Consider the following 16471-nt stretch of genomic DNA (forward strand, 5'->3'; position numbering starts at 1 on the left):
CTAGCACGCTGCTAAAATACTAGCTTGATTCAGAATTAGCCTTAAAGAACTTCAGTATATGCTAAATTAGCCAAAAAAGTTAACACGTTGAAAAATATCAGCTTAACTCACAATTAGCGCAAAAAACTTCACCAAATGCCAAATTGGCTAAAAAAGCTAGCATGCTGCTAAAATACTAGCTTAACTCTGAATTAGCCTAAAAAAACCTCACCGAATGCCAAGTAAGCCAAAAAAAGCTAGCACGCTGCTAAAATACTAGTCTGACTCAGAATTAGCCTTAAAGAACTTCAGTATGCCAAATTAGCCAAAAAAGCTAACATGTTGAAAAATATCAGCTAAACTCACAATTAGTGCAATAAGCCTCACCAAATGCCTAGTAAGCCAACAAAAGCTAGCACGCTGCTAAAATACTAGCTTGATTCAGAATTTGCCTTAAAGAACTTCAGTATATGCCAAATTAGCCAAAAAAGCTAACACGTTGAAAAATATCAGCTTAACTCACAATTAGCTCAAAAAAACTTCACCAAATGCCAAATTGGCTAAAAAAGCTAGCATGCTGCTAAAATACTAGCCTGACTCAGAATTAGCCTGAAAGAACTACAGTAAATGCCAAATTAGCCAACAAAAGCTAGCACGCTGCTAAAATACAAGCTTGATTCAGAATTAGCCCCAAAAAACCTCAGTTGATGCCAAATTTGTCAACTTAACATGCTGCTAAAATACTACCTCCACTCAGAACTAGCCCAAAAAAGACCTCACTAAATGCCAAGTAAGCCAACAAAAGCTAGCACGCTGCTAAAATACTAGCTTGATTCAGAATTAGCCTTAAAGAACTTCAGTATATGCCAAATTAGCCAAAAAAGCTAACACGTTGAAAAATATCAGCTTAACTCACAATTAGTGCAAAAAAACTCACCAAATGCCAAATTGGCTAAAAAAAGCTAGCATGCTGCTAAAATACTAGCTTGACCCAGAATTCGTCTTAAAAAAAATCTCATTATATGCCAAATTAGCCCAAAAAGCTAACTTGTTACAAAAATATTAGCTTAGCTCAAAATTAGCCCCAAAAAACCTCAGTAGATGCCAAATTAGTCAAATTAGAATGTTGCTAAAATAGTAGCTTAACTTAGAATTAACCCAAAAATCCTCAGTAGATGTCATATTAGCCAAAAATGTTACCATGTTGCTAAATTACTGGCTTTACTCAGATTTATTTTTTTGAACATGCTGGATGTTTTTATATTGCAAAAAAAAAAGTTTAAAAAATTCCAATTCATTTTAACCTCTAAAAAAAAAGTGCTGAAAGTGTAAGGAAAAGAAATACGTGAGAAGAAAGAGAAACAGAAACCTCTAAAAATGTGAGCAGAAAAGGCGTGACTTCACTGACCGTGAGGTAACCTGCTGCTGCGAATGTGCGTTGGGCAGATCTTTTTGGGGTTGAGCTCCTCCTTCTGAGTTCTGAACATCTGGAGACGTCTGACTGAGTTTCAGAGTTCCTGCAACAGCAAAGCAAAAAATAAAATAAATAAAGAGGATGGATGGAATCGACTAATGCAGAATCCAGGAACGAACACAAATAATCATATTAAGTCCAAAAGCTCCCTGATTTTCTACTTCCTAATGGCTGCAAAAGTCAAACACTTTGAGGTCATTCCAAAAGTAAAAGCTTTCAACTATTCTCCATTTTTTTGTTGATGCTTATTTATTTATTATTTCTTTACAATAAAACCCCAGAAACTTAAAAAAAAAATAAGCATGTATTCACCGGTTTTTCTTTTGTTTTTGTTCCACAAACTGGTGTGACGCAACTTATCAGTGCAGGACAAAGGTAGGCAGGCCGGCCTGCTGCCCCTTTCAGCTCCCGCCCGTCTATTGTTCAGCTTTATGGGACGTCCACGGCACCCTTTGGATTCCAGCTGCAACAGGCAGCTGTTCTCCACGAGATAAATCCGATTCAAGATCAGCAGCAGGAAGATTAAAAAACGGTGGGAATAAAATAGGTCTTAACAGGCATCTGGTTATGAAGATTTAAAGACCCACTGCAATGAACTTTGTGTTTTTAGCATGTAATTGTAGTATTTTTCATGTCGATGAAGGACATTTAAAGAAGAATTTAGGATTTTGTGATGCATCGCGAGAAGTTGAAAACCAGCGGCTTGAAAAATTCTGTGTTTGTGACGCAGCAGCTGCCATATTGGGGGGGTCAAAGTCTCCAATTCTGAAACATCCACTTACAGACAAATAGATCCCTAAACGTTTTCCTCATCTAAGCTCAAAACTGTAAATCTGGAAAGCTCCGATATGCTTGCTAATTCTTTTTTGCTACGCTAATGGGCTTGTGAGGTGCTATAAGCTAGCAGAGGAGAGAGTAGACCAAGGCTATTTCCGAATACCCACAATAATCCCTGACTATTAAAAAACTACATGGTGCAGGAATCTATAGGATTTTAAAAATAATTATTCAGACTCCATGCTCACTACTTTTTGTTTTTTTTCACAAAGTAAAATTTGAAAATTTTACGATTTCTGTTATTGACTATTGTGTTCTGATGATGACAATCTGGATAGTTTGTTAGGAAATTACATTTAAACACATTTTCTTTGCCAAAATTGTTAAAGCGCAATGCCTTATGGTCAATATTCGCTAATGTATCGAGCATCAATGCACACTGGTCTATCGCTAAGACTTATGGGAGATTTCTAGGGCACTCAACTTTGGAACTGTAGATTCAAACAGCACTACAAAATGGCGAACGCACAATATAGTGAACTCAGGAATTCAGACATACCCAGAGTTGATGGGAAATTAGCCGAGGCTAACTTCCGCGCCAACAGTCTCGCCCACAACTTAGAGGCGAATTTCTAATAAAAATATGTCCCAGAAAGCAACACAGGCTTTTGGATTTTTGCTAAAAAACGTCATAATCTTGATTAAAAAAAAAAAACAATAGAAAAAAATAAAGTTAGAGTGAGACTTTAAACTAACTGATAAGAAGTTTGAAAAGTAAAAACTGCAAACGGAACTAACTTTCTAATATTTAGGAAAGAAAATATCTTTAAAAATTAGGAATTTATTGGTTTACATCAATTTTTCATAATTATTTTACAGGTTGAAGCAAATTTATCCACTTAAGATTCAAAATGTTGTAAGATTGACGCTCAAACGTCTGCCTGCTGCTCCTCACCGGCGTTGTTGGGGTAGGAGTCCATGTCCAGGTACGAGTGCTCCTGGGTCTCCTGTGGCCCCCCGACGACTCCTCCAACCTCCCCCCGCTCCAACCCCACCAAGTCAGAGAAGTGGGGGTGGTGCTGCTGACCGAGGGAGGGGTACAGCGACGAGGACGAGTGGCCGTCCTTCCTCTGCAGCGCCTGCGGCAGGAGCGCTGAGCCGCCGGTGCCTCCGAGGCTTCCGACGCCGGCACACCCGGGGAGCAGCCCCGACGTCAGGCTCAGACCGCCGCCCTCCTGGTCCCGCCATGGCAGCCAGCAGAGCTTCCAGGAGACGAAGAGGGAGACGGAGAGGAGGACGATGCCGCAGAAAGTCACGATGACGGACAGCAGGCTGACAGAGATCTCTGCAGACGACAGGAGGAAGCAGACAGAGTGAAGGCAGGACACCCGACAGGCAGATGGGAGGAAAAAACAACACAAATGTAGTTTTAATGTGAAACAGCTGCTGAGATCCAGAGATCAGGACAAAAATAAAAAAACAAACATTTCCAGCGCTGGCTGTCCCGTTTCCTGTCTGATCAGTTATGTAGCAGAAACAAACAAACTCTGATCCAGCAACCAGATTCAAAAGAAGGTTCAAAGACTGTCATGTTTCAGCCTTTGTTTGGTGTTTATTCCTATTTGCTCTGTGCAGGCAGCTGTGACTTCCTCTGGATCAAGTCTCTGAGACAGTCAATCACTCATTAGTTTAGCTATTTAAAGACCCACTCTGATGACAAAAATTGTGTTTTTGGTATTTTAACGTTCTTTTTTTCTTTTTTTTTTCTACTGATAGCGGATGAAAATAAAAACAATTAATTTATTTGTTCAAATTTTTGTGAATTAGGAGCAAATGAAAAAATTCAGTCACCCTGCTCCATGTTCTAGAAAACAGCACAAGTTGTCTGAGTCTTTTTGTTTTTTGTATTTAGGCGTATCATGAGTTCATGTTGTTAATTTTGTGTTGTCATTTTGTGTTGTCTCCTTAAATATTTGGACTAGGACTGGGTTGATAAAATCGATCTGAATCCATCTAAGCTTAATAGATCAATAACTGATCAATAAAAATGCAGCCAGCTCGCTTGATGCTAACGTATAATGCTAATGTCAGCTACCTTGATACTAACGTATAATGCTAATGTCTGCTAGCTTGATATTAACGTATAATGCTAATTTCCACTAGTTTGATGCTAACGTATAATGCTAATTGCTGGTAGCTTGATGCTAATGTATAATGGGATTTCCCATAAGACGGCTAATGTTAACATATAATGCTAATGTCTGCTAGCTTGATGCTAATGTATAATGGAATTCCGATAGGACGGCAAATGCTAAAGTATAATGCTAATTTCCACTAGCTTGATGCTAAAATATAATATTAATATCAGCTAGCTTGACGCCAACGTATAATGGGATTTCACATAGGACAGCTAATGCTAAAGTATATTGCTAATGTCTGCTAGCTTGATGCTAACATATAATGCTAATGTCCACTAGCTTGATGCTAACATATAGTGGGATTTCCTACAGGATGGCTAATGCTAACATATAATGCTAATTTCCACTAGCTTGATGCTAACGTATAATGCTAATGTCTGCTAGCTTGGTGCTAGCATATAATAGAATTTCCAATTTGACAGCTAATGCTAACATATAATGCTAATATCTGCTAGCTTGATGCTAACGTATGAAGGAGTTTCCCATAGGGCGGCTAATGCTAACGCTCAGTTGACCCAAACATACATTTCTGGCTAAATGAACATCTTTATAAACTCACAGACATTAATTTTCCAAACTCTTTTAAGGTTTTTTTAAAGTAACCATTTGTGGTCTAAAACAGTTTTTTATTTTTTTATCATACTTTCTTCTGGAATAAAGTGCAATGTTGTTGATCGCCACCTAGTGGCCAAACTGAAACTTCCTCAAGGAGAAGCAGAACAATTGTTGGAGCTTGAATCGAGTAACACTGTATGATATTAACAATCTTATAATAATTTCACGTATCCATTTTACAGTATGTGAACTGTATCAGATTGATATGAATATCTTCAAAACATCTAGTAGATTATTTTATTTCTAAACAAATGTGTATAAATGTGTGAACTCAAAATTAAAATGAAAAGAATGAAATTAAGTGGATCGAAAAAAAAAATATAGGAATCAAATCGCATCAATACTGGAAATTATTGGTGATACTCAGCCCTACTTTGGACTTCCCTGGATCTGTTTGAGTCCTTCCTACTTCTGGGTTTTTACCACCAACCGTAACAAAGATGGAAATGAATCAGATTCAATGGGGCCGCAAATGGCCCGCGGGCCGGCAGTTTCAGAACCCTGATCAACACATTAGGTAGTCATTTAAATAAAAAATAAAAAAATTAACAACAGATGGGTTATATTCGCCCAAAAAATTGGGAAAGTGTTTTTGAAATTCCATGAACTACTCCCCCTAGTGGAATAATGACGAACTACAAGGCAGAAAACATGGAAAGTTTGGATCATGCTAACGAGAGAGAGGTCTAAAAATGCCTTTATATATTATTAACAAATAGCTATACAGGGTTAATCATTTAAAACATCAGATTAGGTTAGTGTCAGGAGAATTGTTCCTAATAATAAGCCTCAGCATGAATCTCTTAGGATCAAAATGAAAGATAGAAATAGGAGAACTCATCACAGGGGAGGAACCTCAGACTTCCTCTCTTTGCTTCAATCTTTCTTAGACAAACCTCTAATCAGGTCCAGTCTAATAGCTGCTGCTTCTCTAATTCCATATCCATCTACTCTGTATTATAACACTCAGGACTTTGGATCGGGTATCTGTCATTGTTATGGTTACTCATTCTTGTTTTAGGGGAATTATTGCAATTAGGTCTCGGCTCCAGTGACTATTCTGTGTATGTGACGTCTCTTTCCCCAGCATGCTCTTGCAGAGAATAAGCCCCGGGTAGGCCTATTCTCATCTCATTACCCCGCTGCTGAGCGAACGCTTTGGATGGTCTGGTGGAGAATGTCCTGATTATTCCCCTGGCTCCTGTTTCTTTGCTGCACTTTCTTGGGCAACTAGCCAAAGCTGCGAGTCTTTTGTTTGGGACTCTCCAGCGGCTTTGGGCATGCAGAGTTTGTTGTAGAGTTTCCCAGGAGGTTCTGTCTTTATTGCACCTTTTTTTGTTGCTGTGATAGCCAGCTCGCTTCTCTCTCAGCTGCCTTGATCTTGGCCTCCAGCATCGTTCTCAGTGGGGGATACAGCTCGTCCTGTCCTGAGATGCTCCTCCAGCATTCTGGGCTCTCTGGGATCGATGCTGGTGGAGGAGTATCTGGTGTAGCGATTCGTTTTAACGATACGATTCATATCATGATTATTTTGGTTGAAGATACAATTCAGAGTCAATATTTGTTCATTTTGAACGATCCGATTTATTTCTCTACTCAAAACATCAACCAGTGTGACTCAGAGATAAATACCTGGTACTGAACAATACAGGTGACATTTTCTAGATTCCTTGTATTTCTTGCAAGAATATCAAGTATAAATCAAATATTTGTACAAAAGACTCAGCAAGAAGTAGTGACGTCACCAAAATGTGCCATGTTTAGTGAATCAAAAGAAAAAATACTGTGTTTTTAATGACTTATCGCGTGAGTTGGTTCGTGCTTTCTTGCGAAATTATGATTTAATGGAAACTGTGTCATTTCGAAAATGTGTTTTTTTCCAAATTCCTAGAATTTGGACAAATTCTTTCATACTACGTTCATGTTGTGCTCCATGTGACGGAGCGTTTTCCACCCGCTCAGCGCAAATGACCATTCACGTTGTCGAGAAAAACAGACAGAGAGCTAAAGAGAGTTAACAGAAAAGAGCACTGCTGTTGCAGTAAATTGGTCAAAGTTGAAGGAAAATGTAACATTGCAGGAAGTGAGGAACAAATCTCAGGTTTGTTTGAATTTGCGTTGATAGTTGTGATCGCAAAATCGCGAAATCCTGGAGGGACTGACTTATGTGAAACTTTTATATCGAAGGAGCGGCGAGAAGAGAGGCGGAGATGAAGAACACGGAGGTAGTCCACTCACAGCGAGCCTGCATGAAGAAATGTCATCTGCTCTGCATTTCAAAAAAGCGATTTTTTAATTTTCTGGATCGATGAACATGTTGACGAGCTTGAATCGTTTTTTTACCGATTCACAAAGAATTGTTACATTCTTAATTATTTATGTAGTAGAAAATGTACTAGTTGGGCCACAACTTGTGGACAAATACATTCATGAACGTCTTGATTTTCTTCTCCCACAACACAGAGTTGAATTTCTAATGAACTCCTGCCGAAACTATGTCCTCGAAAAATGACAACTTTTTTTTTATTTTGGCAAAAAAAAGAAAAAAAATATTACTAAAAAAAACCACTTCTTTGAAAACAGATTACACGATATGTTTTCTGAAGATAATTATATCTTTAAAGTATTTTATCTCCAGAAATCGTCATATTTGGATTCATCTCACTGACTGAGGTTCCGCCACAGGAGAACAAACATGCAATTTATTCTTGTTTAGACGGGTTAAATGCTGATGTTGGAGTCCTCCCAAAAAAACAAGTGCACTTTAGCAACAGGGCCCGAGGAGCTGTAGTCCACGACTGCCAACATTCCCTAAGTAATAAAAAAACCACCACAGCAATAATAGGAATAATGAGCGGAAGTGGCAGCCTGTGCAACGATTCCTGCACTGTCTCCGTCTCTATCAGCCTTTAACGACAGTCGGAGCATTCTGCTTTTATGGTGCAAGAAAAACTAGTTGCACAAGTAAATATAAATGACTTGATCTTGTTTTAAAAGCAACGTAAACCTTTTGTCATCTATTAATTGCGATCTGTAGTAGCTCCGGCTAAAGCAGATCTTTAGTTTGCCAGCATGTTGTCATGAATTTAAATACCAGACGAGTTTGAATGCCAAGACGTGAACGGATCGCACTAGTCAAAGCGTATAAATGTGTGAAAACAGCGTCAAAAATAAAGAAAGAAGACGGATTTACAGTTTCGAATCCACATATGCCTGAATGAAAATAAATAAATAAAAATCCTCCATCCAGCTCTCTGCCTGACAGATCTACAGTGTCATCACAATTGTTTTTTTTTGCCACCAGCATGACAGCCTCATCTGTATGCGTCTGGCATCCGTGCATTAACACATTATGCTTATGCCAAACAAGTCAGCAGTAAACCCCAGCGCGGAGAACAACCAGACGCCCACTTAAAGCGAAATCACATGACGGAGAAGGAGAAGGAACCTGCTCACGTCTGAATGGATGGAGGTTCCACAGGAAGTAACAAGGCAAACAATTAGAAGAATCCTCTGTATGGCGTTGTGTTGGTGAAGAAAAAGGGGTGTGTGGCAGCCAGGGAGGGGGGGAGAGTGACTCATCCAAATGAAAAAGTGCTCAGAATAAAAGAAAAGCGCAGTTTCAGCACCAGAACGCTGGACAGCTCCTGTTAGAGGGAAGCAGAGATGAAGGAAAGCTGACGCGCTCCGCAACTCCACAGCCCTTATAAATACTGCATGAATATTTATAGACAAATAGACTAAATATACAATGAATATTTATTATTATCCTGGACCATTTGAAGTCCTTCTTATAAATAGCCTCTCTTGGTGTGATGGCAGAAAGGACCAATCAGAGCCCACATTGGATTTAGTCCCAGAGCATAAATATTCATGGCTTGTAAGTAGACCAAGAACACTTGTTACGATTCCATGTGCAGATTTTGCAGGCTGTGTTCTCTTGTTCTCCGGTAAAGCGCTGAAGTGAAATTTGTGCCTTTTGCCCTCTTGGGTTGCTTCCAGACCACAAGGCCACAAATTGAAAATCCTTCCAGTGTGCAGGCCGGTCGGGCGGCCGTCGGCGCCGCTCAGAGTGCCACTCTGTCACCGTCAGAGAGCATGTTTTCTTTTATTAACCCCGTTCTCCTTGACATTTTTTATTTAAAAAAATGTTCCCATTAGTTTTTTAATTATGATTTTGAAGTTTTTAACCAAAATCCCTCAACTTGATTGTCTTAAAAAGCCATTTTTCATGTTGATCTGAAACCTGTTTCCAAAATCTCCTCTGAGGGGGCGTGGCTTTTGAAGCTGAGCAGCTCCGCCCCTGATTATGATAGCTGTGTCTCGCTAGCCTAAATCCTCAACCGCTACTAGAGAGAAGAGGAATATACTTTCAATCAAACTCGTTTTGACAGGTGACCTTTGACCCGACACCATCAATCAAACTCATTTGGTGACAGATGGCTTTGTATACATTTTCTCTAAAACGTATACAAAATCATGGTGTAGGGTCAAAGGTCAGCTGTCAAAATGAGTTTGATGGAAAGTATGTTCATTTTTTCTCTAGTACAAGCATTTTTGTCTTGTCGCAGCGCGGCGGTTCTCTGGCTGCAACCAGATTAGCTCAATACGCCGGCAGACAGACAGCCGCTGTGGGGACCAGGAGCAGCCTGCTCGGGTCTCCTGAACCGGGATGTTTTTCTTATTTTTGTTAAGACAATAATAATAAAGGGGCCCTAACTTTACACCCCTCTCAGGTTAAAGCGGGTTAAAACTCAGTCACAGAGACACAGAAACACAGTGGAAGCGGCTGTCGTCCATACACACCCCTGAGTGAGATAGAAGCCTCGATAACCCCTCAGCCGCGGCGTCTAGCTCAGGTGTTTGACAGGCGGCGAGCAGTAAATTCACAGCGCTGTGAAAGAGTGGCGGGGCACTAGTTTGTGGAGCTCCTATTTATAATGGGAACAGCCAGCAGGTCAAAAAACGGCGACACCCAAAACGTCAGTTTTTGACTCAGAGGTCTTAACTATGCGTTAATATTTGACTTGGGAATGAAAATGTGTTGATCTGGAAAGATGTATATGATTATTTTTGTTACCGAAGTACCAAAATTGGCACCGATTAGGAACCAAACCAAAGAATGGCTTTGGCACCGGAACCGAATAAAGCCCAATTGGCGCCCAATCCCAGTGACGGCGGATTTGACCACAGAAATGTGAACGGCGGCTCATTTGACTGCAGTCAAGGTGAAGATACCATCTTCTCTTCTCCAGAACCTGAACTAGACACTAGGAACAGATGAGGCATGTTGTGACGTAAAGAAGATCATTCATTCAAACAGAGTTTGATTAATAGAGATTTAAAAGGAGAAATACTCGGAAATGCAAAATGATTTTGAATTACATTTGTTCTCTTTAAAAAAATGCCACACATACTGTATTTTCCTGAGTGTAACTCGCAGTATTTTTTATAGTTTAGCCAAGGGTGCGACTTATACTTAGGAGGGACTTGTTGTATTATTGTATTTATTTATTTTTATTATTTTTTTTAGCTATGCCATCCTTGGCAGATTTGTTCTAAAACGTCAGACTTTTCTCCCAAAGTGCGACTTATACGCGGTTTTCTTCTTCTTCATTATATTCATACTCCAGAAAATACGGTATACAAGATTTTCATCAGAGGGAGGCTTTAAATTCTGAACCCTTAGAACAGCTAAATACCTCCAGATAACAGAGTGAGAGCAAATCAAGATCCTTCAGTTTGGTTCTCTCTGTGTAATCCTCCCTCGCCGTCATTCCCTTCCCGCACGCCGCCTGCCTCTCCTCAGCATCTGCCTGTCACCCGCTACCTTCCCTTCCCTCCACTTCCTTGTTTTTCTTTTGTTGAATTATTCATCGCTGTGTGTGTGTCATTAATCAGCACTTGTTCAAAAAAATATGACGGCGAGGCCGTGGAGGTGGGAGGGGCATCGATCTGTCTCGGCGGAGAACAAGGAAGAGAAGGAAAGAAAAAGAGGAAATAAGAATAAAAGCAGCGAAGTGAAAAAAAAAGACACTCCGAGAGGAATAGACTTCAAGGTTGAGATAAACAGAAGAGGAAACAGACACATGAGCTTACTGGGTCAGTTCCACCGAGGGGGGGGGGCTGAGAAAGTAGAAACCAAACAGACAATGATGGAGAGAGGAGGAACTGGGGGGGCAGGAAGATTTGTAGCAGAACCTGAGGAGGGCAGGAGCCTGCATTGATCTGTAGGAGAAAAAGGGAAGCAGACGAGGAGATCGTCGCTGGATCCACCGATACGACTCTCAAACGGTGACGAGGACCGACCCCTCGCCTCCATCGTCTCTGTTTAGGGCGGTCTCCCCGATCCCGCCAATGATCCATCACTAATGCATAAGAGGCGAGTCAGCAGGCGGTTGGGTGGAGGGCCCTCTGAAGAGCGGCGAGACTCCCCGTCAATCAGCCGCTGATGCAGCCGCGCTGGGAGTCGTGCGTTCTCCACATCAAACGCTTCTCCGCTGCTTACACAAGCCTTTCGCTGACAGCTTTCGGCAGTCCCGGCCCTCTGAGGGATCCCGCTTTTCCATTGGAAAAATCACAGCTGGGGTGGGACGTGGGGGGGGGACAACGCCTAAAACCAAAGCGTGACATTTCCTCACAGAGTCGTCCCAATCCCCAGACAATCCAGGCTAATCGACCCTGAGCCGCGGATTCACGCTAACCGGCGTTCCCCCCGGGAACACGAGTCAACAGTTTACCCGATGCACCTGTTTGGATTGGTAATACGTGTTTGTCCGTGTATTTAACTCGGACTCGCAGTTTCTTCTGGGTATCATAAAGTAAATGACACGACTTGTAGCCGCTTCAATCTGACGCATGAATATTTCATGCTTTGTTGTTCGGAGAGCGGAGCACCTCTGACAGCCAAACACTAGACTCCCTCTTCAAATCTGCCCGACGCTGCTGATCAAATTATTGTTTCAGTGTTGAACTTCAACAACAACACGCAGCAAAACAAACAGGAAGATTTTCAATCAAGTTTTCAGCTTTTTTTTAAGGATAATTATCTGTATCGCTTTTTTTTTTTCGTTTTTTCAGTCTGCTAACATCAGGAGGAGATGCTCTTTCTAAATGGAAAATATTTGGATTTTAATTATTTAACTATTTGCTAAAATATTTAAAGGGCTTACACCTGCAGCTCCAGATCCACATGTGGATCTTTTATCTCTCCAAACATGAAATAAGTCACGGAGACGGCTGACCCAGCATGTGGACCATCTGAGTCAGCAGCTCCTCCAAACCAAAACTACCTAAAGAAAACAAATAAACAAAGCCCACAAACTAAGACTACCAACTCCAAACTAAAATAACAAAACCCAGCAGTGTAAGACTACTGAGGGCAAAGAGGGAAAAATAACAAAAAATAAATAAATAAAAGAAAAATAAGAGCAATTTCTTAAAGTAAGGTTTACTTAATTAGAATGTATTTAATTTAGATTAAAGTTAAATGTATAAATTGGTGCACATAGATGATAAACTGTGTAGGTTTTTACATCCCTGTTGACCTGAAGACGTCTTGTTTGCGCAACTCTACCTACAGAATACACAGATTTTATATACAAATCAAAACTTTAATAAAAACTTTGATCTTTTATGAGTTAAAAGTAGATATTATCTTATGTTGCACAACATTGGTTACTAGCTGTACTGAGATGATCCTGTTTGGTACAGAGCATCTTTTATTTTGAAAATAAGTTATTTGAGTTTCTGTCAAACATAAAAAAAAGAAATCACATTTTAAGAGTTCTTTTTATATTTTTGCTTTTGTTTCTGCTGAAAAATAGACAAAAATTTTGAAATCAGAAACTAAACATCGAAAGCAGCAGCTAAAAGCTTAAACAGTAAAATATAAATTATAAAATGAGTCACATACTTAATAATAACACTAATAAAAGCAACTAAAACTGGCCAGCTCTCATGCTGTGTCCAAAGCCTGACTGGACCTCCAGGAGAACAGATCAGCTGACATGAGAGAATAATCCTTGTTAAAGTGAACTTTATCCATATATATGATCATATATTACATTTGGAACACTAAAAAGACAAATTATTTAGGAAATATTAGTTGTTTTTTGAGTTTTTTTTCCTACCCGGAAGTAAAACGACTCGATTCCTGAGGCTCCGCCTGCTGCTGAGTGTGGCCCCGCCTCTAATTTATTGACGACAGGACACAAATGGAAGATATACGATATTCTGCGTCTATAATGAAAGTTTTTTGCTGATTATCACCAGCTCAGTGGAGAAATTTAGTCTTAGTGTTAGACTGGGGGCGGAGCTGTCAGAGCAGACTCTTCCTGAAAGGGGCGGGCTCACTCTGTGACATCAGCACGTGAGGACCCGCTCGTTTTCGTGGGTATGGGAGGGGCTCCTGCAGACAGTGCAGGATTTTAGAGGATTACTCTGAAATGCATGAAGAGATCAAAAATGAATGAACAGGAAAATATATTTAAAACCTCAAAAAGTAGAATTTTTATGGTCGGGCCCCTTTAAAAATGTAAAAAACAAATAAGAAAATCTGAAAATGAATTCTAAAATTCACCGGCAGGAATGTGGTCCTACTATCATGCTCCACCCAGAACACCAGCAGGAGGTCCTGTGATGCAAATGTGTGTTGGATTTCTAAAGCGACTCACTAATTCCTCCCTTTTTAAGGCTGCTGGGACTGTCTGAGTTCTTTGTGGAGGTAAAACACAGCCCAGCAGCTGCTGAATAATCTCAGTGAACAACAACGCAGCGCGACGTGGGCCCGTTCTCCTCCGTTTTTTCTCTAAAGACATTTGGATGAACAGATGCTACAGCCCTTCACGGCGGCTGCACTGCTTCTTCCTCACATGTCGTCACTGTGCCAACATCTCACTGACAGCGTTGGCAGGAGGTTCCTGAAGAGTCGGAGTGCAAACGTTTACCATGCTACAGCTGAGGAGGGGCCAAAAAACTTTTTGTGTTTTCACATCTGAGGGGTGAAACGGATGCTGCATGTGAGCATGAGACATTTGCTTGTTTTTGACACCAGATTTTCTGACATGGCAACCCTTTTAGCTGTTTATACTTTATTTTCTGTGATATTTCTGCTTCCTTTGTATGACTGTGGCTTTGTGGGTGATTTTTTATTATTCTAAATTGAGAGCTTTTATACACAGAAACATTCTTTGTCAGATAAAAGCTGCACTCACCTGAGTCCAGCCGACCGATGGGACTTCTCAGCAGGTACCTGAACTCGTCGCAGCGTTCGTTGTGGCTGTCATCCTTCGGGAAGTTGCTGCACACCTCCTCCACAAACATCAGCGCCCTCTTGCACAGGTCTTCTTCCCAGTCCCCCGACATGCTCCAATCGGCATCGCACTCTCGCCAGCAGTCGGCCAATGACAGCGCAGCCCACGCCGCCCTCACCTATCGGACCGCACCTGGAGAAGAGCTTTGCTGGCCCATCCACCTTTTAACAAGTCTTGAAGTGGGAATAGGAGGCGGCTGGTGGCGGGGGAAGCTTGTGGAAGTCCTGGTCTGGATCACAGAGACCTGACTGACATGTCCGTCAACTCACTTTCACTGAAAGAGAAGAAGAGAGAAAGCTGAAAATAAGAGCTAAGGTTGGCAGATTGGTCACATTAGGCATTAAGTGGAAATAAAACATCAGCCTGCAATGCCCCCCCCCCCTGTCTGTGGTACACTGGGGGGGTAAGGGCAGAAAACTGCTATAAATCAGATTTTTCTGTATTTTTTCAAACAACCAACATCAAAAATCTCTCCATATGTGATACAATAGATCATCACGGATCACAAAAGTCAAATTTAACAAAAATTTTAGCAACAAAGCAGAACAACTTCAGTTTAAAGACTCACACAGAAGAAAACGGTGCAAAATACTCCCTGCTCTGAGCTCTCAGCAATGGGGAAGGGAAAGGGGGCGGGGTTGCTTAGTCCCAGCCACAACTCAGAAGTGAATTTCTAAAAGAACTTTATTTATTAAATCAGTCTAAGCTTAATAGATCAATCATCGTTTCATAACAATATAATGTTAAAGTCCATTAGCTTGATGCTAACGTTTAATGAAATTTCCCATAGGACGGCTAATGCTAACGCTCAGTCGACCTAAACATACATTGCTGACTAAACCAACATCTTTAAAAACTCTTTTAAGGAAATATTGTTTAAAGTAACTATTTGTGGTTTTAAAACCCAATTTTTCCTCATACTTTCTTCTTCTTCTGGAATAAGGAGTAATGCTAAAGCACGATCGCCACCTAGTGGTCAAACTGAAACGTCCTCCAGGAGAGACAGAACTAGTTATTGATCTGAACGTTTTTGTAACACTGTATGCTATTAACAATCTCATTATTTCACTAAAAAAATTACAGTATGTGAGCTACATCAGATCAATATAAATATATTTAAAACTTAAAGTCGATTATAAATGTATTTCTAAACAAATATGTCTAAAAATGTAAACCGTGTAATTTGAATTGATTAAAATTGAATTGAGTGGATCAAAAAAAATTTTTAAAAAGAAGAAATTCTGAATCAAATCAATTCTGGAGATTATTATCAATCCCCAGCCCTAATTTCTAATGAACTCATGCTGCTCTGCAGAAACTATGTCCAAGAAATCAACAAAGATTTTTAGATTTTGGCTAAAAACAATAAAATCAGAATAAAATTGATCCAAAGATGATCAGAATGGGACAGACATTAATGCTTTTATGAATCAGATATATTTTCTCAAACAGTCTTTATACAAAATTGCCAATTATTTAGCTTTAAAATCCCTAAATTAAGATTTTATCCTGATTTTAACTTTAAAAGACAGTTGTGCAACTATTACAACAACTAAACAAACTCTGGTTTAAACACTCAAAGTGACTAAAATTATATTTAAATGAGACAAATTCTGGTTCCTTATAACCAGAAATGATCATGGAAACCATTTTTTCTGCACTGAAAAGTATTTGACTGATTCAAAGAGAGGCTTCTGTCGTGACTACAGGCCTGAGAATCCTTCCTTTCTGTGTTTTTGAATTTGGCATAAAATATTCATCTGAAAACAAACAATATCAAAGCCAGCCTAGTGTTGTGGACGTCTCTTTGGACAGGAAAAATGTCGCTTTTTCAGCAGATTCAGAGCAGTATTTTGTCCAAAAATCAGAATCAGAACTCATCCTTGAGATTATAATCCATTAAATCCCAAGTGAAACATTCATGAAAATATTTAAATAAATGCACTTTTTTTACTCAACCCTCTGGACACTTAATTTCCCAGCCCAACATGAAGTGAGCCGATCATTTTGCAGGATGCATTATACCAGAACATGCTGCATTGAATTTACACAGCGATTTAGATATGTTAGAAGATTATTGAGGGTTATTGATCCGTGGGCCTCGTTCCTAAGTG

The 16471-nt window shown here is 40.1% G+C and overlaps 1 protein-coding gene and 1 long non-coding RNA gene across 5 annotated transcripts in view; one reads left to right on the forward strand and one right to left on the reverse strand.

Annotated features, from left to right (window-relative positions):
- The window catches only part of syt3 (synaptotagmin III), a 61772-nt gene that overhangs the window by 35813 nt on the left and 9488 nt on the right, over positions 1-16471 (reverse strand). For both annotated transcript variants that reach the window (XM_024272990.2, XM_024272989.2), the window contains exons 3-5: positions 14259-14631; positions 3186-3575; positions 1388-1496 (exon numbers count right to left, since the gene is read on the reverse strand). In XM_024272990.2, the coding sequence (XP_024128758.1) occupies positions 1388-1496; positions 3186-3575; positions 14259-14409 (650 nt within the window). In that variant the 5' untranslated portion in view covers positions 14410-14631. The remainder of the gene's footprint in view (positions 1-1387; positions 1497-3185; positions 3576-14258; positions 14632-16471) is intronic.
- LOC112146925 overlaps positions 1-16471 on the forward strand; it is an 83161-nt gene that overhangs the window by 31447 nt on the left and 35243 nt on the right. The gene's annotated exons all lie outside the window — the stretch shown is intronic.

The sequence above is a fragment of the Oryzias melastigma genome, linkage group LG8 (assembly GCF_002922805.2).
Source record: "Oryzias melastigma strain HK-1 linkage group LG8, ASM292280v2, whole genome shotgun sequence".
NCBI classification, from domain to species: Eukaryota; Metazoa; Chordata; class Actinopteri; order Beloniformes; family Adrianichthyidae; genus Oryzias; species Oryzias melastigma.